Consider the following 27,945-nt stretch of genomic DNA (forward strand, 5'->3'; position numbering starts at 1 on the left):
ACAGAGCTGCAGTAGTACAGACACTGTAGCAGGAAAACCATATTACCAGCTAGAGCCATTAAAACTCTTCCCACGCCAAATGTGGGTTGAAATCACCCTCTTCTTCCCTCCCCATCCCAAAGCCCACCGCCCACCACCAAACCTTCTGTGCATCGGGGTGTTTTTTTACACTTTTTAAAAAAGAGAGCCAGAACAATTGAAAAGAAGACTCTGAATCCTTTGTTGTTGTTGTTGTTCCAACGCTTTCCCAGAGAAACCTGAAGCACACCTCTGGCCTATGGACTTAGCCATCTAAAGGTTAGCAAGAGCTTTGTTTTTAATTTCTCTGCTTCGCTTTGATGAGAGACTGCAAACAACGAGAAGGGCTAGGTTGTGGGTATTTTAATGCAGTGACTGTTAGGATGGTTGCTTTTCTCTGACACACACAGCACTTTTTTTTCAAAACAAAGAACCTTAAATAGGGCTTTATTACTGGTATATTTTGCACCTTTTGCTCAAGCATCAGAAACTTTGAAATATGGACCAGGTTTGCTTCTGTGCTTATAAAAAAGAACGCCTGTTGATGTGTGGTATGCATGCTAAGGACAGTTAACTCTTTTCTGGCACTGTAAAGCACAAGTGATTTTGACCAGAATAACTTGAAACTCCCTTTTATGCACGTTTGCAGGAAGAATCTTGTTTGTGCAGCTTATTACAAAAATGCTGAACACATGTATAAGATTTGTTTTTCTTTAAAATAACTGATCAAAATTTAATTGCCATGAAAATAACCCAGATTGTGCATACTTTATGTAATTCAATTTGCATGAATACTGTTGCTAGAATTAGTATGGGAAGTACTGTATATTCATATTGAATTCACATTGGTCAAGGAGAAGGCAAGTGCTCTAAACAATATTTGCTTTAATTCTTATTGTGAAGGGTGTTTTATTTTACTGAGGTCAGCTTTTGAAATTTCCAGCTTTGCAAATGATCAAACAGGAGAGTAAAAATAAAGAATGGTTTCCCCCCCCCTTACATATTGAGATGAATCAGAGATTCTTATTTCCTTTGCTTTGAATTTTTAATGAACGGCTTTAGAATCTGGTCTGTAGCCCTTTGTACTAATTGTAATAATTTGCTCCGTCATCCTATTGTATGCTCTGAAGTGACTTTTATTACTCTAGGATAAGAGTTAAGTAATGGATAAATGCTTTTATGTTAAAATAAGAACTGATGGGACTGTATTGTGGCACTAGCAAAGGTTGTTATCAGATGTTTGCTACAGTATCTATAGAAAGTCTTGCCACTCCCATGACAGAAGCATGTTTTATAAACTTCCATAAGCATGTATATTTTACTAGAACAAAATACAGTTTATAGCACATTTTGATATTACAAGCTGTCTCAGGTGACTCATAGGCAAGGCTAATTAATTATTCAAAATGGTTTTAACATTTACAGATATATAAAATCAGTAACCTAGATTCAAATGCCATTAGGACAATGAGCTTCCTTGGTTACTGGTAATTTACAAATAGAATGCCAGGCTGTGTTAGCAAAGGCGCTGGAGACGGCAAAAGCCAATAATCTCATGGAAGTATGGTTTTAGTACCATAAATCAGGCCCACTGATTGGGCCTGAAAAGAGAATTGGTCCATTAATAAGGTTTGGGAGGTATTGTCAACAACTGCACTGAAACTTTTAGCTATAAGATACTGGAGGATCAAACTAGTTACAACAATGAACAAAAAATGGGAAATGTCAGAAGAAAATTGTTTGCAGTTGAAATAGATAGCAGGGGAAATATTTCTACTCCAGCTCAGAAATCTGCAACTTTATTTTTGAATATCTGCTCTGTATATTGCTTACTGTGTTGTACCATATTTACTCGAATCTAATGCTCACCTTTTTTGGCCAAATTACATTGCGTAAGAAGAAAAAGAGAAGAGGAGTTTGGATTTGATATCCCGCTTTATCACTACCCTAAGGAGTCTCAAAGTGGCTAACAATCTCTTTTCCCTTCCTTCCCCACAACAGACACCCTGTGAGGTGGGTGGGGCTGAGAGACTTCAGAGAAGTGTGACTAGCCCAAGGTCACCCAGCAGCTGCATGTGGAGGAGCGGAGATGTGAACCCAGTTCCCCAGATTACGAGTCTACCGCTCTTAACCACTACACCACATTAAGGTGCGCGTTAGATTCAATGGGGCATTGTTGTAGTCGTTTAGTCGTGTCCGACTCTTCGTGGCCCCATGGACCAGAGCACACCAGGCACTCCTGTCTTCCACTGCCTCCCGCAGTTTGGTCAGACTCATGTTGGTGGCTTTGAGAACACTGTCCAACCATCTCGTCCTCTGCCGTCCCCTTCTCCTTGTGCCCTCAATCTTTCCCAACATCAGGGTCTTTTCCAGGGAGTCTTCTCATGATGTGGCCAGAGTATTGGAGCCTCAGCTTCAGGATCTGTCCTTCCAGATCCAGAACGATGGGGGTGGAGACGCTCCTTCAGGTATACTGGACCGAGGCCATTTAGGGCTTTTAAGGTCAGCAACAACACTTTGAACTGTGCTCGGAAACGTTCTGGGAGCCAATGTAGATCTTTCAAGACTGGTGTTATGTGGTCTTGGCGGCCGCTCCCAGTCACCAGTCTAGCTGCTGCATTCTGGATTAGTTGTAGTTTCCGGGTCACCTTCAAAGGTAGCCCCACGTAGAGTGCATTGCAGTAGTCTTAAGTGGGAGATAACTAGAGCATGCACCACTCTGATGAGACAGTCTGCAGGCAGGTAGGGTCTCAGCCTGCGTACCAGATGGAGCTGATAGACAGCTGCCCTGGACACAGAATTGACCTGCGTCTCCATGGACAGCTGTGAGTCCAGAATGACTCCCAGGCTGCGCACCTGGTCCTTCAGGGGCACAGTTACCCCATTTAGGACCAGGGAGTCCTCCCACCTGCCCGCCTCCTGTCCCCCACAAACAGTACTTCTGTCTTGTCAGGATTCAACCTCAATCTGTTAGCTGCCATCCATCCCATGGGCGTACCCAGGAACAACTCTAGGGGGGGGGGCAAGCCATGGTCATCCAGGTTGTGACATTTCAGCATGGAAAAGGCAAATGAAACCAACATTTTATTATATATAATTATAGCAGTGTTTTATTACGGTAGTTATACGGTAGTTATTACAATTTTTTGCTTGAATTTTTTAAAATTTCTATTCTAATTACATGTCTTATACTAATATCATTTTTCTTGGGTTTGAAGAAAATGTTGAGGTTTGTTTGGTGCGGCCTTTTTACGTACCTGGACTAAACAAACCGGCACTTGTGTGGTATAGTAATGCATATACAGTCCTGCCACCATGTACACTGGTTAAAGCAGACTACTGTGCTACACAAACTCTTCACCAGGAACAAAACTGAATTCAATAACCACATCTTTTAAAGATGTAGGAAAATTAAGGAGTACTGTCACCGGAGGAGAGTATGGTAGGGTACCCCTCTTTCCCTCAGAAAATGTTGAAGATTATGGTGTTAAGCGACCCCCAAGCTACATCTGCTCCTGGTGGTCATCTAGTCCCACCCCCTGTAATGCAAGAACATGCACCTATCCCATATGGGGATTGGGCCTGCAAAAATTTGGCTTCATCAGCACTACTATCCTGCCAACCAATAATATGCAGCTTGCCCAAATGGGGATTGAACCTGCATCATAGGGGTTAGCAGCACTATTATGCTGTCAACCCAGGAATAGTACCTCAAAGTTTTGATGGGACCCTGGGGGTCATCTAGTCCAACCCCCTGTAACGCAATAATATGCAGCTTTCTCATATGGGGATAGAACCTGCAACCTTGGCGTTAATAGCACTACTATTCTGCCCAGAAAAGTACCTCAGAGATCGAGGGGTCCTAGTGGTCATCTAGTCCAACCCCCTGTAATGCAATAATATGCGGCTCTCCCATATGGGGACTGAACCTACAAGTTTCATAAAGAAGATTCCCAATCCTACCTAGAGATGCCAGGGACCTTCTGCATGCAAAGCAGGCTAGATTTCTTCATGATAGATTTAAGTCACCCAGGGAACTTAAAAGGTGAGTGGGGATTTAAATCTGGGTATCCCTGGTTTCAGTCTGACACACAAGGGTCTAATGCAAGTCATTTTTAATTTTTTTTAAATGGCCTTTTCACTTTTAGTACAAGCTTCTACTTTCCCTGTGCTGTGGAGTCCAAATAATTTGGTGTTGGTTGGGCTTTCAAAACCTGTTGTTTGCTTTCCAATCCAACACTGAATGCTTGTGCCCTTTATATTCTGCATTATTATGGTATGCTCTGAAGTGCAAATGCAAGATTTTTCCAGATAAATTTGTCTCAGTGTGGAACAAAGCTGGAGATGTTGCCGATTAAATTTAGGACAGCAGAACAGAGCACACTATGGCTGAAAGATCAAATGAAAATGCTCTGTTTGTTGCTTAATGATGCCATTTGCTTGGCTGGATAAATAAATAAACAAATGGTAGGCCTGGAACAGAGGCGAGAGAGAAGGAGAAACCACAAGGAAGAATAGATCAGTGAGCGAAACTCAGGTCTCAGCAGGGTGTCTTTTTCTCAGCTGTCTGTCCCCCCCCCCCCCGTGCCAACCCTGAAATTAAAAGTGCATGTAACGTGAATGTTTTCCAAACATTCCTTACAGAGAGATTCACTTGGACAAGAAAGTACCAAGAAAGGCAAAAGCATGATAGAACTAAAGACAGGCGTCCCCAGACTTACCGGCGTTTGGGCCGGTTCCCACCGCGCCGATCGCGCGGCGGGCGGGCGGGGGAGCGCGCTTCCAGGGTGCGCGCTTCCACTGGTGCGGCGGCGCGCTTCCAGGGTGGAAAAAGCGCCGAAAATCCGTTGTGCGCATGCGTATGGGCCTCCCCCGACCCGGAAGTGCACCAGAAATGACCTCTTCTGGGTCGGGAGAGGCCCATACGCATGCGCACAAAGGATTTTCGGCGCTTTTTTCCCGACCCGGAAGAGCGCTGCCGCGCTGCGCGCCGTAAGAGCGGGCAGCGGCGGGGGTCGTCGCGGGCCGGATTGGCAGGCCGTAGTTTGGGAACCCCTGACTAAAGAGCTGCAGTGTTAGGCCAAGCAGCTGGGTCAGGGCGGTCCAACTTTTCATTTTGGGCTGCCCAGTGCCTTGTCATGCGGTGGGCCAAAATTTGATGCCCCCACCAGTCCTCATGCTGCCTTGCTAAGGATGGATAAGTGAGGCACTGGGCTTTGGGAAGGAGTTAAAGGTTCCGGCAGGGGCCTATAGTCCTCCCAGTTCCTTCCCAAAGGTGGGAAGTACTAACTAGGATTTAGGAAGGAGACGACGGAAGGGCTCTAGGACCTGGTCAGAGCTCCCATGCCTCCTTCCCAGAGCCTAGCACCTCGCTTACCTAACTTTGGGAAGGCACTGTGAGTGCTTTGGTGGTGGTGGAGCATCAAATGTTGCTGAGAGCTGCCAAAATGGTCTTAAGGGTCACATGTTGGACTGCTCTGAGATAGATTATTAGACCTTCCTGCAAAATGTGGAAGCTAATCACTTCCAGTACATCTTTCTGGGCAAAACTACATATGATACCATACTTTGAAGACCGGTTTGGAAGTGTCTCACCAAGACTTCTTATCTCCTGAGGCAATTTAAAAAATGGTTCTGTGCATATGCAGGGCAGTTCATTTTGAACTGGGCATAAGCTTGCTGCAGAGCACTATGATGTTTTAAATATGCTTCATTTTCAGTCTTTTTGGTGATGTGTGGAATAGGTTGTATATGAAGTTTCAGCTGACTGGCTTGGAAGTACCATAAATATTAGAGTATGATTTCATCATCAGTTTGGGGAAGCTACATTCAAAAAGTTTCCTTTTAAAAACTTTTCCAAAATAAGTAGAGTAGATTGCAAATGCATTATGTATGTGCAAAATTTAGCTCTCCCCCCCCCAGTGGCCTGAAAATATCCTAAGTTTGGGGACATACACTTATTGGCCCCTGTTTTGAAGGATAAGTTTACAAATGCTCTTTTTAAAGACTTTTACTAGGGTACCAGACTGTGTGTGCACCAAAGCTCAGTTTCCTAGTTACAGTAAGAACAGTTCCGTCATTTTCAAGTCCCTTGCTGTGAGTGGGCGAGATATATACAAATGGCTTATTTTGATTTTTTTCTAGTATTTGGAATCCATTGGCCTATTTGTTAAGGGTCTAGCTCTTTGGGAAGAAACAACAATGCCTCCATGAAAATATTATTTGTGCTTTTATATCCATAAGGACACTTCAGCAGCTCCAACATATATGTGAAGCTCAAGGTTACCAGCTCCTGAAGTGCTAAGATTGGAGTTGGGGCCAGGTTCATACACACCTGCAGAAAGTAATGAATCAGTGGTAGAGCATTTGCTTGGCATGCAGAAGGTCCTAGGTTTGGTCCCTAGCATCTCTGGGTAGGGATGTTTGAAATGCTGGAGAACAGCTTCCAGTCAGTGTCTACAATACTGAACTAGATGGACCTTTGGTCTTCCCATAAGGCAGCTTCCTATGTTCCTACTGCAGCTGAAAATCCCTGGTAGTTTTTGAAAAAAGAAAAGTCTACCAAGCAAATTTTGCAAGCATAATGGGCTCCAAAACCTCCTGTGCTGTTGGTGTAGGAACACCAAATCCCTGAGGCATTTTATTCACAAGTTTAACATGGCTCCACACACTAACCATGATAGGTTCCTTGCAGAACTGAAGTGGGACCAAGCAACAAATAAAAGCATGTTCCTGCCAGTTCCAAATTAGCCTAAGAGCATCCTGGCTGGATTGTTCAGAACAGAACAGAATAATTTATTGGCCAAGTTTCAACCATATTTGGAATTTTGCTTCGACTACATTGCAATGTAAAGAAAAGAAAAGAAAAAAGTACCTCATACAACCACTATTCCCCTCACAATACAACAGCACAGCGAAAAGACACCATACCACCAACTGACCTCCCTTCCACCCACAACTACAGATTCAACAATTTGATGGCACAAGGAAAAAAAGCTATTCCTGTGCCTAGACGATTTTGTATATGGAGTCCTGTACCAATGTCCGGATGGGAGTAAGTCAAACAAATGATGACCAGGATGCGAAGGGTCTAGAGGAATTATCTCTGCTCTCTTCCTGACTAGAGCGGCATAAAGTGTCTCTCTTGGAGGCAAACTAGCACCAATCCCCCTCTCTGCAGTTCTTACTGCTCATTGGAGCCTCTTCTTGTCTAGCTTAGAGGCTGTACCATACCAGACAGTGATGGAATTACAGAGGACAGTTTCAATAGTACCTCTATAAAATTGGAGCAGCGATTCTTGGGGCAGATTAAATTTCCTTAGTTGTCGCAAGAAATACAATCTCTGGTGTACCTTTTAAAAAATAATACAGTATTGATGTTATCTGACCAATTTTTGAGAGATCATAGAGCTCAAGAACTTACAAGGACTCGACCACTACAACCGTGTTACCAAGAATGGAGATTGGCAATGAGATGGGAGGGTGCTTTCTAAAATCAATTATCATTTCCACTGTCTTTTCAGCATTTAGCACCAAAGGAAATATCTTCCAATTAACATCAAGCTTCTGAGAATCTTTTTGGTTATATTATGTCCTTATTAGTAATTTTCCTAGTGGTAAATTCTGGTCTAAGGTTTTGCAACATCTTGGCTTTGTTAAAAACTGCTAATGTTTGGAAACCAAATGGGTGCATTTAGAACAAACCTTTTTTGTGAAGTTTTGTAGCTTGCATTTTTTGTCCCATTGAATAAAAATATTCTGGACAGACCATGTATGGTGTATTTGGTTCATCTTTTCAAACAATTAGAAAACAATCCCATATTCAGTAAATTCTGGGCTTATGGGAAATGTTTAAATGAACGCTTTGCAGTTGATTTTAAGGGGTGCATTGCTGATAACTTTCAAGCTCTACAGAATTAATGATGTATATGAATGATCAGGGACGTCTTACCCATAGAGGCTAGTGGTGCGGGGCCCCAGGGTGCCAAGTTCTGGAGGGCGCCAGGGAAGAGGCGGAGGCTGGATGCAGCGCCTCCCAACATCAGCTCGCCACCCTCGTCCGCCTCCTGCACAGCTGCCCACACCAAAGCAGCACCGCGCCTGGAGCCTCCGTCTGCCGTGGCCACCGCAGCACAAAGCAGCCATCTGAGCCAGGAGGCAGTGCGTCCAGCCTCCGCCTCTTCCCCGCCAGAGGAGCCACCCTCCAGCCGCTGTCCGCCACCTCCAGCCCCTCTGGCATTGCCGGCCTCCCTCAAAAAAGGTTGAGGGGAGGCGCCAGAGGGAGCTTTGCACCACGGCGCCGGATATGCTTAAGACGGCCCTGTGAATGATGTATTGTTGGCTATAAGCCCAGCATCCTTCTGTCAAAAAGAAACAAGTTTAACTTCTTGCTATATGTTCCCATGAAGGTACAGTCTGTGCCTGTGCAAGCTTAAAATGTAATTGGGGCACACTTTGGGTGGGATTCCAAATGCTGATAAAGCATCTTTCTTTAGCTTGAAGATACCTTGAAGAAAAAACATAGGCTTTTTCAGATTTTTTACAGCAATCATGAGGAAAGGAAACTTACTTTAAAATAAAATGTGGCCTTTTTCAGCATGCAGATTCTCCACTTGTGCTGTAGAGAAGGGGGAAATTCCAGATATAATATATCTTACAAAATTTCTTTTACTGCCTTTATCTCGTAATTCAGGGCCTTTAGCTAAGAGTCATGTTATGCTAAATGGTAAATTACACTTATAGTAGGGCACAAGTATTTTAGGGAGAATCAGTAACTGTACAGAGACCAATGCCTAGAATAAAAGAATGTACAACTTATTACAAAAGACAAAGATAGTTTAAACCAGGCATTCCCAAACTGCGGCCCTCCAGATGTTTTGGCCTACAACTCCCATGATCCCTAGCTAACAGGACCAGTGGTCAGGGATGATGGGGATTGTAGTTCAAAACATCTGGAGGGCTGAAGTTTGGGGGTGCCTGGTTTAAACTATAGGTTGTTGCAGGATAACAATTATTCCAGCTGGACTGGCAACTTTGGGGTCAAATCTAAGAGATGGTAGAAACTGGAGGGATCTAACAAAATGTTAAACCACCGAGCATTGCTGGGTGGTTTACAGTATAAAAACGCAGAAAAACATAAGAAAGTAACAAACATACATTCTTGGCTTAAACACATTCTTTGGAAATTAAGTTTTGTTAAGTAAGATAAATGAACAAACGGATATACCGTAGTGTCTTTACATTTTATACATAGAGAATTGGATGAATTGTTAGCCTGGTAGCCCATCTGAAACTTAGCAGATATCAGAAAAACATACACGGATTTCTGTGCTAAGTGTTTCCAGAGTTTGTTTTTTTAAAGGTGACACCTATAATGTAATATAAATATTCAGAAATAGCACACTCCATTTGCAGCTGGAAGCAGTACAGTCCACTCTTCCCCCTCATTCTGCTGCATGTGTAGACCATGCTGCAGTTTCCACATGTAAAGGAGCACACTGTGTCTATCCTGTAGAAGAATCTTCAGAACATAAGAGAACAACAAAAAGAGACAAAAATATGAAAAACACCGGATGCCACAAAGCAAGATAACATCAGCTTGTTTTGGAAAACATTGAACTGCTGTCATCAAGTAGGATGGCTGCTTCAAGCCCAAAGTCCCATAGAGACATTATTCAATAACACACAAAGGGTATTTCCTTATAGGCTTAAAAAAAAAAAGCAGTAAATATTCTAATTTATTGCAGGTGCTTATTCCATTGCAGGTATATTGCATTTTGTCAGCATTTGAACCATACTTTTGGGACCACTTCTTTTATGTAGTTGTTTGGGGTTACTTGTAGATTATATTTAAGATATAATACTGCCTTTCAATACATTAAAAAGATGAGGGTAGAGACATTTTAAAAATTAATTTAAATGGGTGAGATAGGCACCCATCTTGTATTATGCACACTACCTGGGAATAAATCTCTTTGAACTCAATGGGATTTGCTTCTGTGTAGACATGTATAAAATTACATTACTTTATAAAGTCCTAGTTATTACTTCATATTGTTTTGCATTTGTACCTTTAAAATTATACAGTTTAATTGTGTCCTGCCACTTCCATTTCAAGTTTACTTTAAACACTGCATTGAGACTTGGTCAGTGAAAGCTTGATATTTTGTACTTTATTAGTGACCATGCATGACAGATTTATAAGCAAAACCAAGTCCCTGAATGTTTATTGGCTCATGTTTCTGATAATTGAGGCCTACCTTCACCCAGCTGTAGTTTAAAATAGCAGGTGCTGATTAATATGTAAGTTTTGTAAGTTTGCTTTCTGTGGGATCAGGATATTTGGCTTTCTTTTTAGGAATGTTTAGAGCATTGTTTCCCAGAGTGACAGCTAAATTAAATATCAAAGTTAATACTCAGCTTTCTTTAAAAAAAATGGCTGTGAATTGTCATAAGAAGAGCGCTGCAATATTAGATCCATCTACTCTACTGTTCTCTTTACCACAATGACCCAGATTCCCATGAGAAGCCCAGAAGCTACAGTTGACATTTAACTTCAGAATGTGGGAAATAAAAGAGGGGGATGGATCCAGACTCAGCTAGCTGTCTCTTAGGCCCCTTTGATATCAATTGGACTTAAAATTTTGTCAAGTTTTCAGAATGCTGTCAATGAGATCTAAATTGAACTAATTCTTCCAACCCATAGTGTTGAATTCAATTTAACGACTTCTGTTTTATTTCTTCTACAGACAATTGAACAGTTGTATAACATAAAGAGAATGGAGGCACAGAGACTTCCTTGTCCTCCGGTGTCACTAAAAGATCAGCCAGTTCAGCTCTCTTGCCTTCAAGCAGTGCCAGCTGCATCAAATCTCTCACTGAGTCCGGTGGTCCTTCAGCCAGAACAAGGTGTCTCCCAGACTATATATCTGAAAGCCCTTACCATACCACTTTATCAACCTACCCAGGGAGAATGTCATCATCCAAACAACAGGCTGCCCACAGGCCGAACCAGTATCAACTTAGACAGCACTAATATGCCTTTAATTGTAAGCCCAGTTTTACAATCAGAGGGGGCAGATCAACTTCAGGCAGTCATTCAGAAGCAACCTAGGACAATAAATATAATTAGTGGTTTATCGGTTTTGCCACAGAATCCTTCTCCAGGCGTGCCACTTGGAAGCCCAGGGAAATCCAAAAGTGCTGGGAAGTACCTCTGTAAACATTGTGGCCGTGATTGCCTAAAACCAAGTGTTCTTGAGAAACACATGCGCTCACATACAGGTGAGAGACCTTTTCCGTGTACTACATGTGGCATTGCATTTAAAACGCAAAGCAATCTGTATAAACATAGGAGATCCCAAACACATGTAAACAATGCCAGGCAGCCCTCAGAATCTGACAACAGTAGTACATTAGAAGAGAATGAGAAGGTGTCTGAAAGTGTTGGAGCTCTCCAGACAACAAAAGCCAATGATAGAAACTGTGACCAGCCAAGGACAGTGATTAAACAAGCCATTTCAGAGTCCACAGATGTGTTAACTAGGGAGAAGCATCTTCCTGATGCTTCTTTGCCAGCAGTGAATGCTTTATTCCTTGGATCTGAAAACCAGTGGATGACAACGGACAACTTCTATCATGGAGGGCTAAATCAGAATGCCCTTGAGAAAGAGACCATGAAAGATCCATTGAATTCACTCCAGAGAAGAAAGATCCAGGATCAAAGGTCTCCAACTGTCAGTAAGCACAGTCAGCTACAGAGGCAGCAAGCCACGTACTCTGAGAAGCTATGGGACGGCAGATCTCCAGACTACAAACTGAAGAAATGTGAAAGCACTGACTCAGGATACCTGTCACGTTCTGATAGTGTGGAACAGCAGATGCTGTCTCCCAGCCCCCTGCACAGTCTTTGTGAGCACAGCATAGAGTCAGAAAGTGATACAGCCATTAGCAACCTCAGGTACACAGCAGGAAATAGCTCAAAAGTAGATTTGGCTGAGAAAGCACCAGGAGCCTTAACATTTGAGAAAAAGAAATTGGAGGAGCATATCTCAAAGCTAATATCTCAAAATAAAGCTGTGGTGGATGACACCCAACTGGACAATGTTAGACCCAGGAAAACAGTCCTGTCCAAGCAGGGCAGCATTGACTTGCCGATGCCTTATACGTATAAAGACTCGTTCCATTTTGACATACGGCCTGTTGACATAAACAGAAAAAAGAATCTTTCTCTGTTCTCAGCCAAGTCTATATTCACACCTGTGGAAAGATCAAAGCCATTGTTTTTTCACTCGGTCCCCACTCAGTTCTCTACGACAATTGATTGCGTGCCTGTTACCAGAAGTAACTCTTTGCCTTTTGTTGAGAGTACTAGGAGGGTACAGGATCAAATAGATAGTTCAAAATTAACGTCTTTCACTAGAATGTCCCCAAACACAAGTTTTTCTGGTTTATTGCATAGCAACAACTTTGCTGCAAGTACAGCAGGTTTTCCTAACAGCCACCCCCGAGCACTTGTCAGGCAGGTGGCAGTAGATGACTTACTGCTAAGTAATGTAATTGAATCTTCATCTCCTTCGGAAGAGATGAAAGGTGCTAAAAAGCCTGGAGCTGGGGTAGAAGGAGCAAACACAAAGCATAAGAAACCCAGTAAAAAAAAAATTAAAATGTTCTCTCAGGAAAAATGGCAGGTTTATGGGGATGAGACATTTAAGAAAATCTACCAGAAAATGAAAAGCAGTCAAATGACCAAGAAACCAAAGGAAAATAAGACAGATATTTCAAGCATCCATTTGGATGCCAAGGAAACAACTAGTCAGGAGGGAATTACTCTGCCAAGAGAAGACAGAAGCGCCACAATGGTAGCCATTTCTGCAAAAGTGAATACTGAAGAATTGAAAGGCCATTCCATCAGTAGTCCTATATTGCAATGTGTTTCCTTACAGGAGAGTTCAAGGAGCTTTGCAGAATCAATGGAAACATCAAGTACTGTCAGTGATTATGAACACAGTGATATGACTAAAACACTTCTTGAACACAGATGCAAAGAATTGGGTGTTTCAGAGGAAGAATCAAATAGCAACACTCAGTTCCAGCCTTTAAGTACCAGTTGTGAGCTGAAGTTCCCACTTCAGCAAGCCACAGATCAAGAGACTGTTGCCTCATTAAACATTGCTAGCTTGCATAATACTAGCTCAGAGGAGACAATCACACAAGAGGAATTTATTAAACTTTTGCCCCCATTACATGATGATATTTTGACCCACAAAGGAGAAGATACTGGTGGAAAAGAAAGCTTTCAACTTGAGCAGGGGGGCTTGCCATCACATCAGTGCATCAGCAGTGAGCTAATGCAGGTACTTCAAAAGTTACCCTCGGAGAGAAAGAAGTTAAAAGTGGATAAACTGAAGACCAAAGAAAATACAAAACTAAGAGTCAATATTGGTCACAGCAGCTCAGCGGAGAGAATTGTGAAACCGCTAGACCATTACAAACTTCTTAATATGGTTGCTCCAGTATCAGTAAATCTCTCAGTTAAAGGAGAAAAGCAGTCAGGAACAGTAGGAGTAAATACATCAGGTGGCAACATGAAATATGAGGAAGCAGTCAAATATTCCATAATGGTTTCTAATAAGAATGATGTTGCTAATCTCACTGATAAAGCAAGTGTATCAGCATTTTCATTTTCTGAACAACTCAAGGCCGGGATAAAAAAGGAGCACACCTGTAATTCATCTGCTTTACAAAAACTGACAGAAAACCCATGTCGGATGATAACGGGGACAGAAATGTCACGTCAGAGTGGAGATACAGCACCACCCCACACACAGCATATAGTAGTTGACCAAGCAGCTCCACATCTAAAGAAAAATGAATTTCTCCCAAAGTATATCCTAAAATGTGCACAAGAAGTGAATAGTACAGACCTGCCATTAATTCTAGCAGGAGTGTCAAAGGAAATGCCCTGTATTTCACTGCCCTGCACGTCAACTGACTCCTCTTCCCTTGCCAGTAACAATAGATCGGTTGGAACCAGCTCCACAGATGTATTTTTGTGCCCTTTGCAATTGGAACTGAGTCATCCAAACAGAACAAAAGAGCTAAAAAGGGAAGTACACACAACGCTGAAGTCTCTGGTAGTTTGCTCATCAGCTATCCTAGAAACAACCAGCATCACAACCAGGTTAGACAGAAGATGCCATCTTCAGAATGTCAAGCAGAAGGAGAAGACGAAAGATGAGGAGAAAGGAGCCAATAACAGAGACCATTTAGGTGATCAAAAGCTGCCACAGGAGGGCGATGGACGTGTGATTGTTTGTACATCACAGATGCCAGGGGGGGAAATATGCTTTACATCTATGTATAGAGGAGGGTTTCTTATATCTTCGGACATGACAGGGCAGAGTCCCGCCCTTCAGTTAATACACTCAGGGAACAGTTCGGTTCTATCTGTGTCTTCATTGGTGGAAAGGGCAGTTTTTTGTGGCAACACAGACACAAAAATATCAGAATGGCAATCGGCTGTTAACCCTTTCCCAGGATTTCAAGATCTGCCCAGCTGTTCGGTTGATAGTTCCAAATGCCTTTGCCATTCCTCGGACATGTTTTATTGCCATGTGCTCTGTACCCAACAAAAGGAAGTCTGCACTCTGTCCCAATTAAGTGTAGTTTCTCGTGCAGGAAACTTGAAAGTTCCAAGCTTGAATATATCCTTCCCAACTTTAAATGCGGAGCCTCAGTTAACGTGGTGTTGCTTATCTAGAAACCTCCCTCTTCCTGTTGAGCAGCTGGAGAAGAAATATTCTGCTTATTCTTCCCTGCATACCTGCAAAAATGAAAGCATGGTGTCAAAATGTAGTCTTTCCTTTTGCCAAATGAAAAGTACCAAGAAGGCTGCTAGCCAAGGCTTGACGACTGGGACCCCCAAAGCACCAGTCACTTGCTTTTCACAGAAGCAGCAGATAGAGCAGGTAATTCCTTTACTCCCTTTCTTCCCAAATAGAGGAATGTCACATTGTACCTAGAATAAAATGGAAGAAGGTGGTTAAGGAGCATGCTCATATGTTATCTTGTTAGTACTTAATACTAGCAGCGTATGATCAGTTTGTACTCTGATATCCAAGGGCCATGGGGCCAACCATGAAAAACATTGGTTGATATCCTCAAAACATGGGGTGATCACCTACCTTAATAGAGCTCTCGGTCATGGTTATGACATGCTTTCCATGGGTTGTAGTATCTAAGTAAGTCAGAGATTTTCAACTTTTTGGAGTCCATGGCTCTCTTGACCAACTACATTCTTTCTGCAGCACCCCTGTGGGGCACAGGAGCCCAGTTATGTCACCCCTTGCCTGTATAACTGGCAGCCTCTCACCCTTCTTCGAACACCTTCCCTTGTGGAGTATTCCCTCAGCCTGGGAGTCCTCTGGGCAGCTGCTGCTACTGTCCCTGATCTCTGAGCTCGCTCTATATAGTGCTCTCTCTCTATATGGGTTAAATTCTTCCGTAATTTTGGTGGTTTAAAAAACTATATCATGCCATTTTTTTATTTTTTTTATTTGCAGCAGTACTTTACAACAACTGGATTTGATGTGCTGTTAAAAGACATTCCAGAGGCAGAAGAGGCAAAAGAAAAGCTTAACAAAGTGAGAGGACTCACAACAAATAAAGGAAAGAGAAGCCGTAAAAGGAAAAAAATGAAGATCAGTCAAAAACGGTGAGAAATATCGGGGTTAGCTTCAATCTAATAGAAAAATCATTTTCTCTGGATATGTGTAGTATTTACAAACATGGTGTGATGGTAGCTCCAGATGTACTGTTCCTGACATCTTTTTCTCTCAGAACAAAAGTGTATGTGTGTATCTCTGTGGTAGGAGTTTCATTGGTGGTGCTCTCGTTCCAACAGCAACTAAAATGTGAAAAACCGGACTTTGTTCTTGGTCAGGGCTGGTCCGTCCTGATGTGGCTGCCTCGGGTGCTCCCCCACTGCCACCTCTGGAGAGCTTCCTGTGAGCTTCCTGAGACCATGGTAAATGAGGTGCTCCAGCAACCCCAATAAGCAAGGGAGCCATGCACAAGGCGGCACATTCCTATTTTGCCCCAGGTGGTGAAACGGGATGGGCTGCCCCTGGTCCTGGCTATTTATGATTACAGCAGTGCCTCGACTTACGAATTTAATCCGTTCCGAAGGCACCTTCGTAGGTAAAAAAATTCGTAAGTCGAAAAGCGCCATTGGAAACGCGATTTCCCATAGGAATGCATTGGAAACGGAAAAATTCGTAAGTCAAAGCAACCCCATCTAAAAATTCATAAGTCGAAAAAACCGCTAAAACCGCTGCGGTTTCTGTTCGGATGTCGAGAAACTCGTAAGCGTGCTGCCATTTGCCCCATTCGTAAGTCGAAAAATTCGGTTGTTGAGTCGTTTGTAAGTTGAGGTACCACTGTAGTTATATTTGTCTCCGTAACTATTATCTGGCTCCCCTGTGAGTACAAAATGACTGAGTTCATAAAGGAGAGAGGAGAGAGAGAGAGGACAAAATATAGAAGGTGGGAGAGGAGAGAGCAAATAATAGATGCCAAAGGAAGTACAGTGGTACCTTGGTTTGCGACCGCAATCTGTTCTGCAGAGCTGGTCGCTCTCCGAATCGGTCGCTCCCTGATGCATGCTTCTGCACGTGCGTGAAGCACCGATAGCGCCCTGCGCATCCAAAGCGCCCTGCGCATCTGAAGCGCCCCGCAGAACCCGGATGTAAACACTTCTGGGTCTGTGGTGGTCGGAAACCGAAGCAGTCGCAAACTGAGGTTTGACTGTACAGATGAAGGTATGTTCTCCCTTTACACCTCAACATGGCTGATAAATCCTGAAATTTGATGAGCACTGTTTAATTGCAGTGCTCGTATAATGTTACATAAGAGCTGCCATAAAACACAATGTGATTAGCATGGGTGCAGTCCTGAATCTCATTTCTGTAGTAACATCAGATTAGACCACGCATGAAGTCACCCTTGCCATTTGCAATATGGTTAAAAGAAAACTGAATTAGGCCAAATGGTTTTTGGACGAGAATTCGCTTTTTGATCGTAACTGACTGAACTCAGACAAAACAGATGGTATCATCAAGAACACTTAAAGTGAAGAATACAAATGGAGCCACATTGTGACTTAGAACACATGTTATGTGGCTACCCTTGTCCCAAGTAGAAGATTAGCTGGCATTTTTGGTGTCATAGGCAACTAAGTTCAAGAAAGAGTTATGTGTGGTTTCGATTGGACACCAAATTTCAGTTTACAATAATGAAGCAAAACCTATGGGTCTTGAGGCCAAGTCTTCAGCAGGGGTAAATAGCCTCTTTGGTGGCATTAACTGGATTACTGTTAAATTGCAGATATGCTTTCATATGCGTCATTATTAATTTCAAGATATTGGCAAGCATTACAGGACAAATAATGGCTTCATTACAACACGGGAAAGGCAATATTTTCAGCATTATTCATTTAAAGCATATTTTATCCCGCTTTTCAGTCATTTAGAGTCTAAAACAGGCATCCCCAAACTGCGGCTCTCCAGATGTTTTGGCCTACAACTCCCATGATCCCTAGCTAAGAGGACCAGTGGTCAGGGATTATGGGAATTGTAGTCCAAAACATCTGGAGGGCCGAAGTTTGGGGATGCCTGGTCTAAAAGGTGAGAGCTGGAATGTTAAGAACCTGTTGTCTCATACAAAAGCTGCATAAGAGAAATGATCCACAAGGTGTATGCTTCCCACTCTTACTTGATCTGCTTCTGTGAACTGTTGTATATCAGGGGCTGAAATGTTGCTTAGAGCTGGAATCTCTACTTCAGCCACTAAGTTTCAGGATGAACGTACTGCTGTGTTTCTAGTCTGCATGTCCCGTAACTTCCTGCTGAAATCCAGTAACTTTCTATACTACACATGTTTGGGTTGGGTTTTTAAATTCCTGGTTCTGCTTTTTGTTGTTGTTGCACTTTACCGGTAGTGCAGGAGTTCCCCTGCAGATGGCGATAATGTGGTAACATTGGCATAGCTGCCAAGTTATCCCTTATTTTAAGGGATTTTCCCTTATGCTGAATAGGCTTCCTTGCGAGAAAAGGGAAAACTTGGCAGCTATGAACATTGGAGATTGGAGAAGCACCACAGAACAACTACCGGTAATAAAGTGGAACCATGTGTGGATAGTTCAGTGTAGATCCATCACTAATGCACAGTTATTGCATCATCAGTGGCATGTTGCAGAACACACCTGCACCAAAGCACCAATCCAGAAGGGCCCTGCAATGCTCGTGATGAGATTTGGCCCTCAGAAAACAAGGTCATAAAGCATTCTAAAGACATAAACCTGTATATTTTACTTTGTAGATATAAGGGAAGTTATGGACATAGACACATTCTGCTGAAAACCAACAAACTGGGCAAACAACACTGGCCAGCAAACAGGCCCCTGGAGACCCCCAAAAGGCGTCCCAATTCCCACACATCTGACAGCCATGAGCCTTGTGGAAAATGGTCTTGTCTTCCAACAGCCTCTCAAGGTAAGGTTAGCTCTCCATGACTATTTATTTATTTATTTATTTTCTATACGGCTTTATATTTTTAAGAAAAATCTCAAAACGGTTTACAGAATATTAAAACATCAATAACACAATTAGAAGAAAGTCAAATGTAGAGTATACAGTCAGAGCAACATAATTAACAGAAAACTAAAATTATCTTAAAGATTTCAAAATAAAACATTACAAAGCAGGTCAACTACAGGATACATATTTAACACAAAGTAAACAAAAATATAATCTTGAACATTTCCGAAAACAAATTGCTAAGTGAAGTCAAATACAAAATGCACATTTAAAACAGCATAATTAACAAGATAATATAATAAGGGTGACACGGCTGCTTGGCAGGCACAAAAAAAAATGGGGCAAAATAATGCAATAGTAAGGCTTTGTTGTCAGGCATAGAGCGATGTTCCTCTGGTCTCACCAGGAGCCTCTTTAGTGGAGCTGGGTGAGTCTGGGCCCCAGCCCCTAGGCCAGATGGATAGGGCCTTGCAGGGAGCGGCCTTCACGACTCACACCCAGGCGATGTCCCTGTGGTCTCACCAGGAGATAATAATTGGAAGCACATCATTACTCCAGTCCAGCTGGATGGCTTGGTGACTGACCCCAGACTTCTCAGGTCAAGTGCAGCTGCTCCTTACTGCTTCATGGGCTTTTTCTGCAGCTTCCCAACAAGCATTCATGTATACTCCATGTGTTTAGGAAGGGCTTGTAGGTCAGTGGGAGAGTAGCTGCTTTGAATGCAGAAGGTCCAGGTTCAATCTCTCATAGACAGAGGCACGGGGTACTCAGCCGATGGTGCATGTCCCAGGGGGGTGCGCCAGTGGCGGGAAGCATCCGGGGGGGGCGCCGTTTGCGATGATGTCACCCCCCCTCAGGGATGTCACCCGGGGCGGGCCCCACCCACCACACCCACCTTGCTCCACCTCTGCTCACAGAGGGATGCTGACTCCTGCTAGATAGCTACATTGACAGACTCACACTCTGTCTATGCTAGAGGACACAATCAATATTTCTAACCAAATAGACGGTTGGTGGAAGGATCCTCCATGAGAGGCAGGAAAGGGAAGAACTCCAGGGGTGAGACACTGGGAGAAGAAAGGAAAGCTCCCAAGTGTGCGATGGGAGTATCCACCACTTTCTGTGTGGGACAGGGTTTAAGAGAGGTTTCACCTTTGAGAGAGGATTGTGTTCCCCTCCCCCTTTATATTTCTCAGTTTTTTGTTTTTATTTGGTTTAGATTAGATTATGTTATCCTATTTTATTGTAAAAAGCTTTAATAAAAAATTGATATCGGATGGTTTCTTTAGAAAAATAATTCTCACCAAATAAAGAAAAAGATGAAGGGCAGGGCAGACAGAAAGAAAATGAAAATGGGGAAAACTTTAATCTTTCAGCACCAAATATATAGAACTATAAAAGTATCCCACCAAAGCATAATGTTAGAGTGTTCTTGACCTCATTGCAACCCCAAAGCAGCAACTCCCTTTGGTGTTGACCCCTTCAAGTTCACTCTGATGGGACAAGGCTGCATTGGTTCACAGTTTATGACTCTGGGGAGCTGCTAGACCCCACAAATCGGCTCACCAGGTCCAGGTGTTACAGATCAGAGCCAGTTAGTCTGCTGCTGCCCTGTTCTAAGCGTTCTCCTGGTCTCTGTAGCAGTGAAGGGAAAGCTTCTGGGCAAAGTCAACTAGTAGGTTTGTTAAGGCAGAAGTGGCTGTGGGGAGAGAGAGCGAGGGTAGGTGCTTCTAATTCCCTGTTCAAAACTCTTGCCAGTGGCTGCAAACCTTTTTCCTTCTCCTTCCCTGGGTGTCCTGCCAAGGAGTTGGCTGCACTGGTCCACAATTAATGCCCCTGAACCACATATGAATCCTAGTAGTAGTAGTAGTAGTAAGCCACAGTACAGAACAATTAAATGCAACATTCTGTTAAAACATCAGTATAAACTAAAACGACTAATGTATGGGAAGCATAACTATTAGCAGACACAAAATAGAGAAATAAAACAGAGACAATCAGCCCTGCCCACCAATTCTACAAACATGGGTTTACAGGTAGTGGCAGCACTCCCACTTCAGTAGCTAATTCTCCAACTTAAGCTCACACTAAATGGTGGGGCAAAATCGCACACTCCCCACCCCCTGGCATTCCCTGTGTTCACCACAATATATCCCATTCTCACCCCCCCCCAAACCCAACAACCCACAAGTATTAACACTTACTTATAGCCAGGGGCGTCTTTCCCATTGGGCTGAGTGGCGCAGTGCGCCATGGCGCCCACCCAGCAGGGGCGCATTGAGGAGGCACACGGAGCCGCTCGCGCATCCGCCTCGCCCACTTCGCTCTTTTCCTGGCGGCGGTGTCTGAAGCGAGGCGGCAGCGGCGGAGCTGCCTCCATCGAGGGGCGGCGCCCCACGCCCACTCAGCCCAGCCCAGCCGCCCAACGCCGCACGCTCCTCAGGGTGCAGATTGTCGCGCCTCCGACAAAGCCGCCTTGAAGGTGGGAAAGGGCGCTGGGGATGTAGCTGGGACGGTGCCAGCCAGCAGGGCCAGCAGGACGCGCAGCAGCCACGCCGGAGACTTGGGCACCAAGCGCTCCTCCAGGAAGTAGCCGCCCGGGAAGTAGCTCCATGCCAGCAGCACCTTCAGCTCCATTCACAGAACCCAGCGCCATCGCCTCGCTCACTCGTCCGCCCATGTGGAGCACCAAGCGCTACCTTCCCAGCAGGAAGCAGCTGCTCCCCCGAAGGCAGCCCTGATACAAATGCCAGGCCGGCTGGGGGGGGGGGCTGCGCGCCTTGCTCCTTTCCAGATGACCCGCCTGGGCTGCACGCTCCCACCAGCGAGCCTGGGCACAAATGGTTACATGCCACATTCTTAATTACGTCAAGTAAGCATTTAATAGAACATTTGCTCTAGGATGCAGGTGAAATTTTGGAAGATGCTAATTCTTACTATGTCGTCTAAGTTGCCAAGTCTAAGTCACTGTATGTACTAACACTACACTGCTTAAAAGGGATGCACAAGTATTCAGATTTGAAATGGCATGTCAAGGTGTCTGGTGCCAGATAACCGATACCAAGACCGTGACAAATGTACTTGCATTAATTGTGACTCAAGTGCAGAAGTACTTTAATTCCCATTGGGCCACATACGGTGCTAGCACAGGGATGGGGAACCTGTGGCCCTCCTGCTGTTGGACTACAACCCCCGTCATTCCTCATCATTTACTGTGCTGGCTGGAGCTGATGGGAGTTGGAATTCAATAACACCTTGAGGGCCACAGGCTCCTCATCTCTATAGCAGTGGGGCTTCATGGGTCCCAGGACCCCCCCCCCCGTTAACACTCTCTTGTCTTTGAATTAAAGTAGAGGCTTGGGGCAGTTTCCATTTCAGCACAGATTCTCCTTGCTTCCACATCTTTTTCCTTTTTAATCATCTCTGTTTAGCTCTTTGGTACCGGTTTCCTTGGAGACATGAACTAGTAATTGCTGCACTAAGGAGTGTAAGCTGTTTTTCAAGGGATGAGTATCTACGAGGCCCAGCTTTTCTATTGCTAAAGGATACCGTAGATTGAAGCCAGCATAGGATTTGTTTTCCAGCCTTTCTCTTGATTATTTAGATTTAAACTATAAGGCTGACAATATTACATAGGATGGATTTTACTATAACGTGCTTTCAGCTTCCATGGATGAAAGTATGAAAACATGGACTATAAGAGCTATAAGAGAATTATTACACCATTATTTCCAACATGTTAAAAAAAGGGTATTAATACGTTTAATCATACGTTCCCTGGTTACTTTTTTTTTGTGTGTGCTTTGGGGCATTCCATTTCTTCTTCTCTGACTTCCAACTCATCTGTCATCTGTGAGGGCTAAAAGGTACCATACCCAGATGTGACAACTCTTTTCAAAGCATGAAACCTGTTTCCACTCCCCTGGTTCCTAATCCTGGACACTTTCACCCATCTTTACACTCCCCCCTGCCCCCGGCTTCCACTTCATTTAGCTGTCCGCCTACAATTCAGAATTCTCATTCCTCTTCAACCAAACTCTTTGTCTGACTGAAATCTGATGCCCTTTTAAATCTGTTGTGGGAGGGGAGATTATTGGTTTGTATTTGTTCTTATTTTTATTATGTATTTTGTGTTTTTTATATTGTAATTTTAAGTTGTGAACAGCCCTGAGATCTCTGGATGAAGGGTGGTATACAAATTTAATTGATGATGATGATGATGCCATTGAAGTGCAGATAAATATTGGCTTTGGGCATGGTAAACTAAATCTGATAGCCTAGCCTGCCTCACAGAGATTTTTAAATATATTGATGTATTCCAAGACATCACAAGCAGTTAAGGTGGCAAAAACATCTACATAAATAAAGCTTTAAAATATTAAGCAACTGCTTGTAAAATTTCATTTGTCAAATGTGTTTTGAATATCACAAACTATGAATTCAAATCTTAAGTGGAAGCCACCTGGAACCTATTTGCCCAGAAAAAGTGGAAAGTGAAAATCGGCCTGCTAACCACCATGTCTCTGTTTTCTTTCCAAACAGGGAATGACCAAAATCTACAGCAGGAGACATCTTATGCCCCAACTGACAAAACTGCTTCCTCTGTGAAAAAGAATCTGATGAAAGAAGTAAGGAGTCATTTGGGAATACCTTTTCAACTCTTGGTGACTCAAGTAACATTGGACTAATTAAAAGCTGAAAGGACAAGTAGTTGATAAACCAGCCATTCCTCACTGGATAGTTTTAATATTTGCAAAAAGCAATAGAATATTTTGGGCAGTACACAATAATAATTAATTAAATCATTAAACAAACAAGTTAAAAGTACAATACAATACAAAAAAATAAAAATCAGTTAAGACTATAAAATCAATCTTAAAATGGCTACTGGATTTTTTAAAAAGTCTTCAGTAAGTACCGGAACTTCAGTAGGGAAGGGGCCTGGCTGACCTCAACGGAGAGTTCCGTGAAATTGGTCCCACAGTACTAAACACTCTGTTCCTGGTGGAAATGAGTTGTGCATCTGAGCCATGAGTGACAAGACTTCAGTGATCAGGCAGGGATCCTAGAGTTATCCTCTATCCAAATGGTTAAGCACCTTGTAAAGTAACACCTGAACCCTGGAACTGGCTCTGTAGTGTAGGGCAGCCATAGACTTGTTAGTGCTAGAACTGTCACACAATGGAGGTCCCCCTCTTGAAGAAGAAGAAGAGCTTGGATTTCATATCCCGCTTTATCACTACCCGAAGGAGTCTCAAAGCGGCTAACATTCTCCTTTCCCTTCCTCCCCTATGCACCTCCCCTAATTCTGATCCAGAGGGTTGGAGGAACTCCAGAACAGATTTGGCGGGGGGGGGGGGGGTTAGAATGAGAGGAGAGGGAGAAGTTCATTTGTTCCGTGAAAACTTATTACACTAACAGAACTACTTAGCTCTTAATATTATGACAAGAAGAGGGGAAACGAAATGGTAGTCATTTGTGATGGTTAGTGATCTTCCATTTCCAATAAAGATATTTGTATTACAAGATGAATTTTGGCAGGCACCGTGGCTATCCATATGAAAACTTATCTCATGAATGTGTCATCCCCCCAAAGTTAAACATGGATGCCATTTACAAGAACAAGTTACATGACATTCCTTTTCCAGAATGGCCTACTGCAAGCTGTTTTGCAGTGAGAAAATAACCTTCAGCATGGGCCCTTAGTAGACTTCTTGAAGAAATAAGACTTTAGTGCAAGTATTTTAATTTGTGCAACTTTCCCCTCCTCTCCTGCTGAATACTTCACACCATCTACAACAGGGAGTTTGGGACACTCCCAGAACTGGTTAAGTTGAGGGAAAGAAGAGAGGGAGGGGAAAGTTCCATTACCCAGCCAGATGTCCCTGCACTGACAGAAAGAGTGCACTGAATACTGCCCAACAACATAAAAAAAATTCCTTCCAGCAGCACCTTAAAGACCAACTAAGTTTTTATTTTGGTATGAGCTTTTGTGTGCATGCACACTTCTTCAGATACACTGAAATAGAAGTCCCCAGACGCTACTTTGAGATCTTGTATAGAATGTCCTGGGAGATTGAGGTGTCTCAAAGTAGCTGTCTTACTACAAAAGAATTTCAGAAATAGACTGGAAAGAGAAGTTGCTGAATTGCAACTTTTCGCCAAGCTTAAAACCATGGAGAGACCTGGTTTGAACAGAGACGTTGGATTCTTATCTCATTATACGTGATAAAGCGATCTTCAGGCATCTCACCCCTTGCTTTTTCATGCAAGACCATTTGGTGTCGTTTACAGTCGTCAGTCAATCAGTCAGTCAATCACCCATTTCCACCACCCTCCCCACCCTTTCTCTACATATAGCGTCTGGGGATTTCTATTTCAGTGTATCTGAAGAAGTGTGCATGCACACGAAAGCTCATACCGAAATAAATAAAAACTTAAGTTGGTCTTTAAGGTGCTGCTGGAAGGAATTTTTTTATTTTGTTTCGACTACGTCAGACCAACACGGCTACATACCTGCCCAACAACAGCAATCCTAACCTCACTTACCTGGGAGTTATCACCATAAAATTCTGCAGGACTAACTTCTGGGTAAGGCTGCAGTCAGTGTAATTAAATGAGTTATTTAATTTACACAATGCACTTAGTGGCTTTGGATTTGAAAGTGAATTCAATGAATTGATAATTTCATCTCCTTCTCTGGTAGGAAGTTCCTGGGTCTGCTAATGAACACTCCAGGGGCAGTCTCTCTCTTCAGATGATGCCTGCAGTTCCAGAGGTTTCAAAAGCAGCATATTCCTTTACACTGGCCACTGATGCAGTAGTGGAAAAAGCAAACACCTTTGATGTCAATGCCTTAGGAATATTTAAGGAAGAACCACAGCCAGATGTTATTTCTGACAATTGTTGGCCTTCCATTGAGCATTGCAACTTTGAACTGAAAGTTTCAGGCAAGAGCCATTCACACAGCATTGTGGATTCAAAGGTTATTAGTCCTATATTTGTGGGATCAAATGCAGACTGCGATAATGTAGAATCAAAGTATCAAAATTTTACCGACTGTGAGCCATCTGTCCACGTCACAGAAAGAAAAGAAAAACCCGCAAGTGGGGATTTATATCAATCTCTAAAAGAGCAGCTTGCTCCCGCCTTCCAAACTCCATGTCCTGCTTTGTTTGGATCAAAGTTGCTTATTGGTACATCATTTTCAAGTAATCCTTTACATAGTTCAGGGCTTGTGCAGGAGACCAACAGCTCTCCTGGCCACTGTAGTTGTTCAGACGAGAACATCCACTCTACGAAACCAGACAGTGATCAAGGAAAGCTTTCTAAACCTGGATTTCCTCCTTTCAAAAACCCCTCTACTTTCATAGCTAGCTCTGGAACACTATCCAAACCCTACAAGAAACAAAGCTTAGAAGTGATGAGCAAACAAGCTCATGTGGAATATGACGACATAAGCAGCAGTGATGATGAAGACAGGCTGATTATAGAAATATAGTGACTAGTCCATCTGCTGTTGAAGATGAGGCAGGAGTGGGGAACCTTTTCTCAGTCAAAGGGCCACATTCTCTCCTGGGCAACATTCCAGGGGCCACATACTAGTGGTTGGCAGGGCTAGATGCAAAAGGTGCGTGGAAGCAAAGGCTACATGGGCAGAGAAATGGGTGTATGACTCTTTTAACCTCTGTACAGCAAGCAACATTCCAGCCATGCAGAAATCAGGTTTCTACATCCACACCTCTGTCCTGGCAAGCAAGAAGCATTATCCCACCAAAAGCACTTGACATCAGAGAATAGGGTTGGCAATAGAAGTGGCTTGGGGAAGAGTTCTGAAAGCTGGCCTGAAGGCCAAATTCACACTCTAGACCTGAGGTTCTCCACCCGATATAGGGGCATGATCAATAGGAAGTCCTGTAAGGACCAGACAATTGTCATTCTGCCTTTATCCCCCACCTTAAGTGCAGGAAAAAAAACCATTCCTGACCTCAGTTGTGTATCTTTAATGTGTTAATACTTTTATATGAAGCAAGGAAGCAGTTGGTCCCCCCACAGTAAACCAACATCACCATAGCTCCTTGCTTCAAGCTTTGTTGTAAGCTCAGTGCTATTGGTCAGTCTCTTATGTTGATACAATAGAAGGCAGAGACCATATGCAAGTTGAGGGTTGATGCTTGAGTGTCACCAACTCTGGAGTTGTTTTCCAGGCCGCTGCTTTTCTGCAAGTTTTTTCCATCTAGACTTTTGCATGAGGAGATCTGTACCTTTAAAGCATCCTACAGCTTTTCCATATTGCATATTCTGTGCTCCCTTGTGACAGACAACACAAGCATGTTTTGCTTTGTGTTTTGTGCCTTCAGAAATAAAATTTGAATATTTTATATCCCCCTACTGCTCTGGTAACGTGGCTCACCAGTGTTGAATATTTCCTGAGGTTTCTGAAACTGGAATATTTTGTTTTCTAGGTTCAACAGGGTTGTTGTTCTTTTGTTTAAGCCCCAGGACTTGAATGTAAAATACCAAAACACATTTCCTTCCCCCATAGTTTTTGTGCTTGTCCAGTCTTTGAACTAGTGCAGCAGCAAAACACACTTCACTGAAGATTCACCAGCTTCTATGTACAAAGTCCAATTGGTCAAATGGGATTTTTCTAAACTGAACCCAATTTTGTTATAACACAAATTTGAAGTGATGCCAATTTTAGAACGCAATTGCACTATTGTATTATATTCAGGTTTTATATTTAGCATTTCATGAGATTTTTGGAATACTTTTTGATGCTATGTTACAAGGCAATGAATCTTTCATGTGAAACGCATAACTGCTTGCTCCTTGATCAAACAAAATTTGTAAAAATGAAACCTTGTAGGCCAGCTATTCCTGCCGGCCCCAAGTCTGCATACCTAGGAAAGGCACGCATTACTGAACAATAAAAAGCAAAGCAGCACATCCATAAGATATGTAGAGCTGAAAATGATCAAACTACTTCTTGTTCCTTTCCACCGTGTAAATGCAGACTTTTTATACAGTACTTTGCCAAATTGGTAACCACATTGTAAGATCTTTGTATTGATTCCTGGTATACTGAATGTTGCAGGGTGGAAAAAAGCCTACCAAACCTAAATTATTATTATTATTACTTCTAGTGAAGAACTAGTACAGAATTGCATAAGCTCTGTTGGAAGGTGTGTAAAAGAGGTATGCAGTATTGTCTTAGAAACTTTCTAGTAGGTGTTTCTTAGTGGGTTTTACAGATGCTCTGCAAATAGCCTTTCTATCTTCATGAAATCTTGTGCTTATTAAAACATTACCATAATTCCAAGTGAAGACT

General features: G+C 43.0%; 1 protein-coding gene across 1 annotated transcript; it reads left to right on the plus strand.

The window, feature by feature from the left end:
* On the plus strand, positions 1-27,941 carry ZNF831 (zinc finger protein 831). Its single transcript, XM_035123507.3, has 6 exons — positions 1-297; positions 10,767-14,987; positions 15,582-15,733; positions 18,397-18,569; positions 23,157-23,242; positions 25,321-27,941. Exons 2-6 carry the CDS (start codon positions 10,797-10,799, stop codon positions 26,113-26,115), a joined length of 5,397 nt encoding a protein of 1,798 aa, XP_034979398.3. The 5' UTR covers positions 1-297; positions 10,767-10,796; the 3' UTR covers positions 26,116-27,941.
* The last annotated feature ends 4 nt before the right edge of the window (positions 27,942-27,945 follow it).

Source organism: Zootoca vivipara, chromosome 7 (assembly GCF_965207765.1).
Source record: "Zootoca vivipara chromosome 7, rZooViv2.hap1.1, whole genome shotgun sequence".
Classification (NCBI taxonomy): Eukaryota; Metazoa; Chordata; class Lepidosauria; order Squamata; family Lacertidae; genus Zootoca; species Zootoca vivipara.

Coding starts and splice junctions, on each gene's coding strand:
- ZNF831 (XM_035123507.3), top strand. CDS start 10,797: ATGGAGGCACAGAGACTTCCTTGTCCTCCGGTGTCACTAAAAGATCAG. Junction 15,734..18,396: donor ATGAAGATCAGTCAAAAACG/GTGAGAAATATC, acceptor TTTACTTTGTAG/ATATAAGGGAAGTTATGGAC. Junction 18,570..23,156: donor TCTTCCAACAGCCTCTCAAG/GTAAGGTTAGCT, acceptor CTTTCCAAACAG/GGAATGACCAAAATCTACAG.